Genomic DNA, 12,896 nt, shown 5'->3' on the forward strand with positions numbered 1-12,896 from the left:
CATTAAATTATTAGGTCGTGCTGACGGGTAAGTGGAAAAGCACTCAACTCCTGTGCTTGTGTAGGGATGGAGTTTGTTAACCCATTTTGACCTGAGATCAGATTCTAAAAATGTCGTCTACATCCTGACAGTTTTCTGAAAAAGCTATGTTTCTATGTCAGTCGTTCTTCGATTTTTCAAAAATAGCACACTCGGTGGCGCACTATGAGCTTGTAGATCTGCTATTTTTCAATAGCTAAAGCATAACATAATGCTAACACCAAAAGGGGTTCCCGCCCAAAATGGGTTTTGTATTGATAATGAGCACCTTATCAATAAGGCTCGAGCTGGGTTCTCATCGAGCTGCGTTGCACCTCTGAATCTGACTGAATGTGCCCCACATTTTGCAAAGATCATTTGTACAGGCATTGGAACAAAATTCCCAACGTTTTTTGACGTTATATTCAAGTCTGTGTGTGTGTGTGTGTGCGCGTGTGCGTGCGTGCGTGCGTGCGTGCGTGCGTGCGTGTGTGTCATCTACAGATCGAAGGACGATGAGTTAAGTCGTGAGGTTGGGCTGATGCTACGTGCAGATTGCCCGTATGTCATGAGGGCTCTGGGAGTCTTCAGGGGCTTTACACCCAACAGCGACTTCGAAAATGTGGGTCTGGTCATGGATGTGATGGAGAGAGGATCCCTCTTCTCCTTGCAGGTCAGCTTCTAAATTCCAGAGGTCCTTTTGACGAATGACTGTGAGCTTCAGTTCTTTAGCGATTCCCACAACCCTCTACCATATTGCCGAATTTCGTGGAACATGACAGCCCACAACTGCCAAAACTGTGAAAAATGGCGTCTAGTGTGAAGAATGTCATCTAGTCCCCGATTATAATACGACCACGTTTTTTTAGGATATTTCCATTGGAAGAAAACCTAGTCTTATATTCAGCACTATTGTGGTATATGTCTGCCCTGAGACTGGGAGGTCGATCAGGGTTCGATCCTCGGCCGGGTCATACCAAACACTCAAGGGTTGGATTGGGGGTAAGTCCCTGTGACATACCAGCATCATGTCCAGGGGGTGTACTTGTACATGAAGCTGCCTCACACTACAGAAAAAGGAGATCGCAGCAAGCCCACAAATAGTGTAGGATATCTACAGTGTGTGAGCCCACAATTAAACAGACACATGTTTGAGGCATTTCTTGGTTCCTTAGGGAACTCAGGGTACGGACGGCAGGTTCTGGTTTTAGAGGGCTTTCAATTACATAGTTAGGTCCCAGACAGTGAAGCTGCTTTAAAGTTAAATAGTCAAACCTGAAAATCCATTCTAAATTCATCCAAACATCGGTCCTATTGTGTCCCTCCTGATTCTACATTATCATCCTCCGAGGCAGTAGACCAAAATGGTGGCATCTTGTGATGAGCATTAGAGAGGACAGATTATAGAAAGATACGGTTGAAAAATGTGCTCCTTGAAGAATTATATAGCTTTAAATTACCCTATATATTTGTACTTGTGTCTCTGAGATTGTGAATTAAACGTTTCTGTTTTGACTCCAACCCTCGCCAGAAAAAAGTAAAGAACCTGCTGCCCTGGCCTCTGGTCTTTCGGCTGGCTCACCAAGTGGCTCTGGGCATGAACTACCTCCACAGTCTCACACCTGCTCTCATCCACAAGGACCTGAAGCCTGGAAACATACTGCTGGACGAAAGCCTAAATGTCAAGGTGAGTTCCTTATAGAGGGTATGCACATGCATAAAGACAATGGCAAATCGAGTGGCAAAGTGAGTGGCAAAGTGAGTTTAACGTTGTTTAACATTGTTTAATACAATCAGATAGGACGTTTCTGTTTGGATGTACGAGCTGTCAAGGCCAGAATGTCGTTTTTTGCCACTCAGTAGGCATTCCTGCAGAACTTCCGGGGATGATGATGATGTCACACGCATACCCTCTATAGGCCTCTTCTGGTACTGTTCATTGCGAACGCAGTGATTGCGAACGCAGTGATTGCGAACGCAGTGAGCATTTACTATGAGACCCAGCAGATCATGTCTGTCTGTCTGTCTGTGTGTCTGTGTGTGTCACGCTGTAACACCACCCGCCCACCACCAGAGGGCGCAGCTGTATCACACACAAAAACACACACACACATGCACGCACACACACACACACACACACACACACACACACACACACACACACACAACTTAACTTAAAAAAACTTAACTTAAAAAAAAACTTAACTTAAAAAAAACTTAACTTAAAATAAAAAAACTTAAAAAGAAAAAACTTTAAAAAACAACTTAAATTAAAAAACTTAACTTAAAAAAAATCTTTAAAAAAAACTTAACTTTAAAAAAAACTTAACTTAAAAAAAATCTTAAAAAAGTACGTAATTTATTCTTATTGTTGTTATTGCAATTTACGAGCTGCGTTCACTTCCCGCGTTCGCGCGTCTTACTTGTGTTAACCTCCATCATGCTGTGAAAACTGTTTTAGCCTATTAGCCTGCTAATAGGCACAATAAGCAGTGTTTGTTAAATCCAAGACAGATATCCATGTTAATTACTGAGTTTACTCTAAATGAATGATCATTCACGCTACATGTAACATATAACACATGAAGTCGGAAGAGGTCCAATACCTGCTATATAAAGGATGTGACATCTCTCTCTCTCTCTCTCTCTCTCTCTCTCTCTCTCTCCCACCCTCCACCAAACTAAAAACCAAAGGGTGCAAATCTCAGGACTAGTGGAAGAGCATTCCAAAGTTTGGCCGCTACGGCCTGAAAAGCTTCAAGAACAGCCTTAAAACGTTCCTTTTTAAACAAGCACACATTTGTGGATAGTTCAATCTGAATTTCCTGATTTATCTTATATTTATTGATTCATTATGCTTGTATTGTCTTTTTGTTTGAGTTGAATTGTACAGCAATTTGTATCTGTTTTGTTTTATTTTTTCTTGTATTTTATTGCATGTAAATTAAGCACTTAAGCACTCTGTGAAAGGTGCTATATAAATAAAATGTACTACTTTCTCTCTCTCTCCCTCTCTCTCTCTTCCTCCCTGTTCCATTTATGTTCCCTCCATTCTCCTCTCTTATTCATCATCTAGATCACTGACTTTGGCCTCGGCAGATTTGCCGACAGTGTGACACGACCTCATCTCAAGGGGACATGCACGCCCTTCTACGCCCCTCCAGAGGCCTTGCAAGACGTCGGAGCCACCTGTGCCTATGATGTCTACAGGTATTCATGTCATTTTCTGTGCGACTGGAATTCAACAAGTCTATGTCACTCACTGCAAAGCCCTGTGAATATCCAACATAATGCACTGCTGGCTGCTTCACTGCAGTGGATAGGCTCCATTAACCTGACTCCGCCAGATTACTGAGTTCACAAGTTCCCTCCTCCTGCTTGGATCTGGTCTCTCTCAAGCAGAAACGATAAACCGGAAGCAGCGGGACAAAAATGATGATATATCCATAATAATTTCGAACTTGTAGTCCTGTTGGGTTGTGTTTACATTTGAGTTGTAGTCCTGTACATGTTTGTATACTTATGTGCAAACTAAACACATTTCACATAAGTGCAGATCTACAGTGATGCATCCTAGTTTTTATCCTGTTTTTTTAATTGATTGATTATTTTATTAGACAATGGAAATGCAAACAGTACATGGTACAGTCAAAGCACATTGGTCCAAAAGGATAGCGCCGATGCATTCATTCACAAACACGACAATGATAATAATCGAGATATCTCAAAAGAATTATAACTATGTACAAATAAATCTAAATACAAATAAATCGATCGGAGGGGCGTATAAGGAGGTTGGGCAGGCAGGAGGTTGTTTCCATTTATTATTGTTCGTTAGTGTTTTTGATAGGAAATCTACAACACTGGTGCTGAGAATGAGTTGCTATAATGCTATCTGTCCCATGTGTGGTAATGTAAACTAATTGCTGATCAATATCTCTCCTTTTATTTTAGTTACGCAATACTGATGTGGACCATTTTAAGTGAGTAATTCTCTCTCTCCCTTTTAGATTTTTTAAAACCGTTTTTTTTTTTTTTTTTTAAACACATACACAGAGCCTTAAAGGAGAATTTCTAGAAAGCTTTGTTATTTTGTGCAAAAGTGCCGATCTACAAGTTCACAACGTGTTGCAGAGTGACGCGTTGTGAGCTTGTAGATCGGCTATTTTCAGCATGCAACCAACTAACCAAGTGTGGATCTCGTGTCCACTAGTCCCTCCCTAACATTTTAGTCTAGTTTTTATTTATTGACGAAATTGTCGATATATTTAGTCTTAGTTTAGTCATCATAGCTTAGTTTTCATTTCATTTAGTTTCTATTTAGTTTTTGTCAGTAAAAAAAGGTAGTCGACGACCATTTTTTGTTTAGTTTTAGTCGACGAAATCAACACTGGTCTCGGCCTCACATTAGTTTCTTTGACGTAATGTCAATTCAACAATATAAACTACTGACGAGTATCCATTCTGTGTATAAATAAGGTTTCTCTATACTTCCCATGCGATCATGTGTCTTCCTCTCCACTCTCTCAGACCCTGGTTACAGCCCTGCATGGTTCGATGTTTCCAATGGAGTAAGGCCATCCCTGGAGGATGTTAAAAAAATGAAAGCCCCAGGGCTGGAGGAGCTGGTGGAACTCATTGAGAGGTGCTGGAACCAAAATCCTGACCAAAGACCAACTTTTAAAGGTGATAAGACTGTCCTGCAACAAACATATCACTTTTCATGGATTTATTGTTTGGCTGTTGTATAACTTGACATGTACGTATGTAGCGTTGAAAGTGTAATTATGTATTCTGCCTCTTGGCCAGTTCCCACTTGAAAAAGAGACGCTGTCTCAATGTGTTTTTATTGGTTAAATAAAGGTTAAATAGATAAATAAATAAAGAAAAAAATAAAGTTGAATGGTTTTACCCCTATTTTGGCCTGAATATAAGACTAATATTAGGGACAATATGGTAATATAACTGCTCACCAACGGGATAAATATTATATGGCACTGAACAGAACAGAATGTATAAATATGATTATTTTGGGGGGTCCACAGTTCAAATATGATTATTTTGGGGGGTCCCCAGTTCAAATATGATTATTTTGGGGGGTCCCCAGTTCAAATATGATTATCTTTGGGGGTCCCCAGTTCAAATATGATTATCTTTGGGGGTCCCCAGTTTAAATATGATTATCTTTGGGGGTCCCCAGTTCAAGTCTGAGAAGCTGATCCCACTACGTGTCTGTATTGTTCCCAGAATGCATCGCTGTGACAGAAGTCCTGTATGAGAAGAACAGGAGTGGGATGAATCACGCCGTCTACCAAGTCCAGCAGGAGCTGGTAAAGAACATGCATTCTGAACTCATTCACTCACTTTCTTATCGCATGTTTTTTCTTATCTCTAATCTTATGTTGCACAATCAGGGGGGTTATACTAGTGCAGGGGTGGGCAGGGGTGGGCCCCCACTTTCACTTAATGCAGCCCGCATGTTAATATCAGAATACGTATTGATTTCAGCTGTTACAATTCCAAACTCGCTTGAATTACTTCATGACTAGTATTAAATGACTAGTACTTAATGACTAGTATTAAAATGTTATTGTCTTTTTGTGTCCAATGTAGTTATGGTAACAGTTCATAAAGTTAACATAACTATAACTAAATGCATTTGAAATTCATTAAAAAGGTTACTTTTCAAGATTCCAATTCAAAAATGGCAAAAAAATATCCAGGTTTTCAAGTCAAATATAGCAAAAAATTGCCGATCTACAAGCTCAAAACGCGTCGCAGCGCGACGCGTTTCGCGGTGGGAGGGCAGGGGGGCCTTTGCTGTTGGGGGCACTCGCTGACCAGCCTGCGTCGGGGCCTACTGACATGTAGTTACGTCGCTGCATACATGTGCACAATAAATATTTTTCTTTCATATTGTATGATACCATTTACTGTACTTCATGTTGTTGAAATGAAATAACATGACTGTGTTCAACAGGATGGTGTTCAACAGGTTGACCCCCCAAAAAACGAAACGTCAAAAGACGTCATTAGGGGTGAGTGAGTTAATATTAAAAATAATACATAAGAAATATCACTTTAAAATGGAAGATAGGGAGCTTAGACTTCATCTTTTGCAGGAGTGTGCATGCGTGCGTGTGTGACGTGCGTGTGTGCATGTGTGCGTGACGTGCGTGCGTGTGCGTGCGTGCGTGCGTGCGTACGTCTTTTCTGAAATAATTGTAAAGAAGTCTCATTAATTTTATTTTTGTATGTTATTTGACAACTTATTCAAAATGCTTCAAGCTATTGGAAGAGATCGAGTCATATGTGCCATGACTTAGACTTATTGATGTCCTCTGTCCTCTGTTCTCTGTTCTTTGGTTATTCAGAAACTCCAGCTCCTCCTCATCATAATCAACAACAACAACAACTACAACAACAACAACAACAACTCGAGCAGATCTTCATAGAGCCAGAGCTCTACATCCTAGAGAACGACAGTGGAGAGGACAGTAAACAAAGTGAGGTCAGACAGATTGAAACAGCAAACCAGAAAGCTGGACAAGAAACACCAATCAAATTTGAAGACATCTTTTTACCATTACCTGGACAAAAACCAATCAGAACAGTGATGACGAAGGGGGTGGCTGGCATTGGTAAAACAGCCCTAACTCAGAATTACACTCGCAACTGGGCAGAAGACAAAGGCGACCAGAATATCCATTTCATCTTTTCTTTCACTTTCCGAGACCTGAATTCAGTGAAGAAGGACCACAGCTTGGAGGAACTTGTTCATGCCTTTTCTGGCATCACGGAAGCAGGAATCTGTGGCATCAAAGAGTCCAATGTTGCGTTCATCTTCGATGGCTTAGATGAGTTCAGGCTTCCTCTAGACTTCCATAACAATGAGATCTTGACTGATGTCACGAAGCCAGCCCCAGTGGATGTGTTGTTGACAAGCCTCTTCAAGGGAGCGCTGCTTCCTTCCGCTCGCATCTGGATAACCACGCGACCTGCAGCAGCCGACCAGATCCCTTCCGAGTATGTTGACAGGGTGACAGAGGTGAGAGGGTTCACTGACCGTCAGAAGGAGGAGTACTTCAAGGAGAGGTTCAGCGATGAGGACCAGGCCAGCTCAGTCACCTCACACATTAAGACATCACGAAGCCTCCACATCATGTGCTACATCCCAGTCTTCTGTTGGATCATTGCTACGGTTCTCGAGGATATGTTGAGAACAGAGGTGGACGGTGCACTGCCAAAGGCCCTGACGGAGCTGTACATCCTCTTCATGATCTTTCAATTCAAACAGATGAATGTCAGGTTCCATGGCATTTCAAAGAATAGTGAGATCATAATGTCTCTGGGAAAATTGGCGTTTGAACAGCTGGAGAAAGGCAACCTGAACTTCTATGGATCCGACCTGAGTGATTGTGGCATTCATATCAAAGATGCATCAAGGTACTCAAGAATGCTGACAGAGTTCTTTAAAGAGGTGCGTGGGTGGAACAACAACATGGTGTTCAGCTTTGTCCATCTGAGTGTACAAGAATTCATGGCAGCTCTTTATGTCTACCTCTCATTCGTCAATGACGGCGTCAACGTGCTGTCAAACTCCAAGCAGTCCACGCGGTTCAAGCTATTTCGAGACAAGCCTACATTAAACGACCTCTACCAGGCCGCTGTAGACAAGGCTTTACAGAGTCCAAACGGACACCTGGACATGTTCCTCCGTTTCCTCCTGGGCCTCTCGTTGGAGACGAATCAGACTCTTCTACGTGATATGATAAAACAGACGGGAAACGTGCCACAGACCAATCAGGAAACGGTGAAGTACATCAAGAGGAAGATCAAGGAGAATCCCTCTCCGGAGAAAAGCATCAATCTGTTCCACTGTCTGAACGCGCTGAACGACCATTCTCTAGAGAAGAAGATCCAAAAGTACCTGATCTCAGGAAGCCTCTCCACAGACAAGCAGCTCTCTTCCGCTCAGTGGTCCGCTCTGGTCTTCATATTGCTGTCGTCGGAGAAAGAGCTGGACGTGTTTGACCTGAAGAAGTACGGCGGTTCAGAAGAGGCTCTTCTGAGGCTCCTGCCAGTGGTCAAAGCTTCCAACAGTGCTCTGTGGGTGAACCAGATGGATTTATTTATGCTTCTCTTACGCCAGGGCTCCACCGGACGCGTTGCGTCTCCGTCGCGTCGCGTCAAAAAACGCACCGGTTCAATTTTAATGCACGCGTCGCGTCTCCGTCAACGCGGGCTGTGTAGCCACCCTTCATTGATTAAAAAGGGAACATTCCCTGACGGTGACGGAGACGCGACGCTGACGCGCCCGGTGGAGCCCGGCCGTTACAGGAAATGCATTTTCTTTTAACCCATTTTGGGCGGGAAACCCTTTTGGTGTTAGCATTATGTTATGCTTTAGCTATTGAAAAATAGCAGATCTACAAGCTCATAGCGCGCCACCGAGTGGCGCGCTACGAACTTGTAGGTCTGCTATTTTCACTGATACAGAAACATAAGGACATTTTTTTAATTTCGATGTCAGGCCTAAATGGGTTAATTACTGATGTGTTTGTTTTATTCACAGGCTGAGTGGTTGTAACCTCTCGGAGAGATGCTGTACGATGCTGTCGTCAGTCCTGAGCTCCGGCTCCTCTAGGCTAAAAGAACTGGACCTGAGTAACAACAATTTGCTCGATCCAGGCGTGAAACTGATTGCTGATGGACTGGGAAGTTCACCATGTACCCTCGAGACTCTCAGGTCAGTGTTCCCCAAATCTCTTTCAACAGATTTGTGACCCTTTCTGCCTCACGACGGGTCCTCCCGCATGCACGCAATGTTGAGGAGAAACAAAGGCACAATCCTGAAATATGTAAGGGATAATATCTGGCTAGGTGGTCATTGTCGGGAGATAATTCACCGACAGGGAGTTTAACGTGAGTTTAAGGTGAATTATAGCCAGATATTATCCCGCTTATTACATGGCTAACTAACATAAATTAATACATTGACCCAAAACACAACAAAAAAAGTATTCCATAAGTTCACGCTGGCTGCGTCTGCAGCTGCAGGACTGTCGGAAAACAAGGAAGTGAGTTGATCAAATAGAATCCATTTTCGGGTCCTGCTTCGTCTATTTCTCGCTGAAATGTTTTCAAAAACATTTTTAAGAGCAATGTTTAGCTGTAAATGACATTGTGTGTCACTAGTGTGTGTGTGTGTTTACATGGCTGTCATGTTGGAAACAGCAGTAAATCAAGTGGGGCGCAGCGGCGCAGCTGGTGCTCAGAGGGTTTGATTAGGCAGCGGCCATCATCAACACATAATTCACCGATGAATTAAGCGATGAGGCGATTTCACCCCTCCTTCCGGGTAGGAACAGAGTGCATTCTGGGATTGATTGCCCCAATAACATGAACGCGCTGGCCGTTGACTATCATTGCGCCGTTTGCGAGCGTTCACGTATGAAACATAGCGTTCACGTGTCATGGGCCCAATAACATGAACATGTTCAATGATAGTCAATGGCCCAGCGCTGGCTCGAGCTGCAATACCAAATTCGGCCACTATGTCCATTTTGCCTCATGACTTCCTCCCGGTGCCGTCTCTATTAATATATACTCTAAGATCCTAACATGCTACAAAGGCCCAATCATAAAGTCATCCCCTTCCCTAACGCCTCCCCCATTATCATACAACACCAGCGTGGGTCGTCGGTTCTCCACCCTGCCCACACAGTCTATACAGTGGCGTGCACAGACATTTAGAGGGGCAGGTGCTCAAGTTAAAAAAGGGCACCTTGTGCAGCGTGTGGAACCAGCTGGTTGCCTTAATCCATTTTGGGCGGGAACCCCTTTTGGTGTTAGCATTATGTTATGCTTTAGCTATTGAAAAATATCAGATCTACAAGCTCATAGCGCGCCACCGAGTGGCGCGCTATGAGCTTGTAGGTCTGCTATTTTTGAAAAATCAAAAGGGCACATTTTTTTCAAAAGGGCACATTGCCAAAAGGGCAGGGGGTGCTCTAGCACCCCCTAGTGTCTATCTGTGCACGCCACTGAGTCTATACGTGTGAACCTATAGAGTCCCAGAGCAACCGCTTGTCTCCTTCATGGCTGCTGTAATAATTGCACCCGCTGCATGTTAGAATGGATAAATGCGTACATGAGTACAAATTTAATGTATGTGCAAATGTGTGTTGTTCCCCTGTTTGTGTGTGTGCGTGTGTGCGTGCGTGTGTAGGTTGTCAGGCTGCATGGTCACAGAGGTAGGCTGTTCTTACCTGGCCTCAGCTCTGAGATCCAACTCCCGTCTCAAAGTGTTGGACTTGAGCTACAATCACCCAGGAGGAGACTCTGAAAAGCAGCTGCGCTCTGCTGCACAACTGGAGAACCTCAGGTATGTAGAGACGTATTAACCTGACTCCGCCAGATGGGGCAGCAGAGAGTCCCCCCTCCTGCTCCCATCTGGGAACTCTCAGGCAGACTTGATGCCCGGCCAACAAAACGGCCTGGCCAATCAGCAGCAGCTATAGGCGGGATAGCTGCTGCTGATTGGCCAGGCCGTTTTGTGGCCCAGTGTACTCTCTGCTGCCCCATCTGGCGGAGTCAGGTTAGAGACTTATTGCCACTCAGTTCAAATGTGACTAGAGGGAAATCATACTGAGATGCTGGATGCTAAAAACACCAAAAGAATGGGTTAAACAGTAGGCTTGTTTAACCCATTCTGGAGGGGGAACCCCTTTTGGTGTTTTTAGCATTATGTTATACTTTAGCTATTGAAAAATAGCAGATATACAAGCTCGTATCGCGGCACCGATTGCCGCGCTACGAGCTTGTAGATCTGCTATTTTTGAAAAGTCCTGGAAATGTGGTGCAAATCTTTGAATGTATTCTTTCAGAGCGAACGTTTTTAACTCAAATCTTTGCTTCCGAGGGGTTCCTGGAATAACATATTTTCAAATGGGGGTCGGTGGCCAATTACATATCATTTTTGGGGTCCTTGAAACATGAAATATTGAGCACCACTGATATACACAGGTATTTCAGAAAACTGTCAGGATTTAGAAGACATTTTTTTAAATTTCGACGTCAGGTCATAACATTAATATAAGTCATCGTTTCTATTATCAAATAGTATTGTGCAGGCCTAACTTTGTGTCTCCTCCATTCCCCAGTGTCGACTCTTGTGGAGTGGGCTGGCTGAAACCAGGGCTGAGGAAGTGTAAGAGTGAATTATTATTCATCAGATCAAAGTATCACACTATCCAGCTATATACAGTAGATGCATGATATATTGTGAGCTTGTATGATCTGCTATTTTCTCAATATGATTCATTAGTAAAAAAATGTAAAAAAAGTCTCCAACCAGCAAACGTCATACGCTTTTATAGCTTGGCGCCGTCTTATCGCTATATTTACTAGCGTCTTATCGCTATATTTACTTTAATTTCCCTAAGTATATGAACAGCTCATATACACATACAGCAGCATGTGCAATTCACTCAGTAACATACTACTGTGACTGTAAGTACAATGAGTCAATATTAACAAAACACACACACACGCACACGACACGCACACGACACGCACACGTACACACAGGTTTGTATTAGGCCTATACTACACATCAACATTTTTATCAATGCAATTCACTTGTTTTTAGCAATTTTAACCATACGCCTAAGACATGAGAATAGCTACAAGATCACAATACGTCGTGTCCCTTAATTTTTGAGTGGTGCAAACCACTCCAACAACCAGCTTTGTCTGTATGTTTGTGTACCTGTGTACGTGTCCGTGCACAGGTGAGCATGGTTACTATGGACACTGACATTACGTCAGCTATATAAGACCTTGCACCACTCAGTTCACACGGGTGTGATTTTTATAATACGGATTCAGTGGTTAATATGTTCTATTTGCATATTATTATGAAGTCATAATATGTTTGTTAACTATAGGTTTGTGTTGTGTATCATCAGATGCGTGTGAACTCACACTGGATCCAAACACAGCGCAAAAAAGCCTCTCTCTGTCTGAGAACTACAGGAAGGTGACAAACGTGGGAAAAGACCAGGGATATCCAGACCATCCGGACCGATTTAGCATCTTGGAGCAGGTTCTGTGTCGAGAGATTCTGACCGGACGTTGTTACTGGGAGGTAGACTGGAGCAATAGGGTCCATGTATCGGTGGCATACAGAGGAATCACCAGGTTCGGATACAACAACAAGTCCTGGAGTCTGTTTTGTTGTGATGACAGTTACTCTGTCCTTCACGATGGGCAGACGAGACTCTGTGCTGTCCGTCCCTCTGACTCTGTCCTCCGTCTCCGTCAATCCAACAGAGTAGCAGTGTATTTAGACTGTCCTGCCGGGACCCTGTCCTTCTACAAAGTGTCCTCTAACTCCACACTGACACACATTCACACCTTCCAGACCACTTTCACTGAACCACTCTATGCTGGGTTAGGGTGCTGGTACATGGCTGGTTCCTCAGTGTCTCTGTGTCAGATCTAGGAGGAACAGTAACACCCCTGTACCTGGATGCACTGCCACGTACGCACAGCTTTTCACCAGAGGACAAAAACTGAAATTATTATTTTTTTTAATCCAAAATCAGTTAATAGCACAGGCAGACTCTTCACCTACTAGAGCATGCCTGAAATGAGTGCCAGAGCTGAAATCGACATGTAAATACGAAATAAATGCTTAAGCTAGGTGTAATGTTAGAGTCCACAGAAGTGAACCTTTCAAGCCTGTTTTCAAACTCGCAACTCGCTGTTTTCTGTATTACTCTATAAGCCATATCTCCAAAACTGGAGGGTCAAACTGAACAACCAATATGTACATTTGATGCTAAGATCCCCTGCTTTCATATGACATAATA

General features: G+C 43.2%; 1 protein-coding gene across 1 annotated transcript; it reads left to right on the plus strand.

The window, feature by feature from the left end:
• Window positions 1–586: 586 nt before the first annotated feature.
• On the plus strand, window positions 587–12,526 carry LOC306932988 (protein NLRC3-like; the record flags this gene model as incomplete). Its single annotated transcript, XM_079514957.1, has 11 exons — window positions 587–691; window positions 1,550–1,705; window positions 3,095–3,228; window positions 4,549–4,589; window positions 5,266–5,348; window positions 5,433–5,463; window positions 6,393–8,127; window positions 8,594–8,767; window positions 10,250–10,405; window positions 11,184–11,230; window positions 11,991–12,526. The coding sequence occupies 11 exons, from the start codon at window positions 587–589 to the stop codon at window positions 12,524–12,526; spliced, it is 3,198 nt and encodes a 1,065-aa protein (XP_079371083.1).
• Window positions 12,527–12,896: the final 370 nt, after the last annotated feature.

This window comes from Electrona antarctica, assembly GCF_951216825.1.
Source record: "Electrona antarctica genome assembly, chromosome: 11".
Lineage (NCBI taxonomy): Eukaryota > Metazoa > Chordata > Actinopteri > Myctophiformes > Myctophidae > Electrona > Electrona antarctica.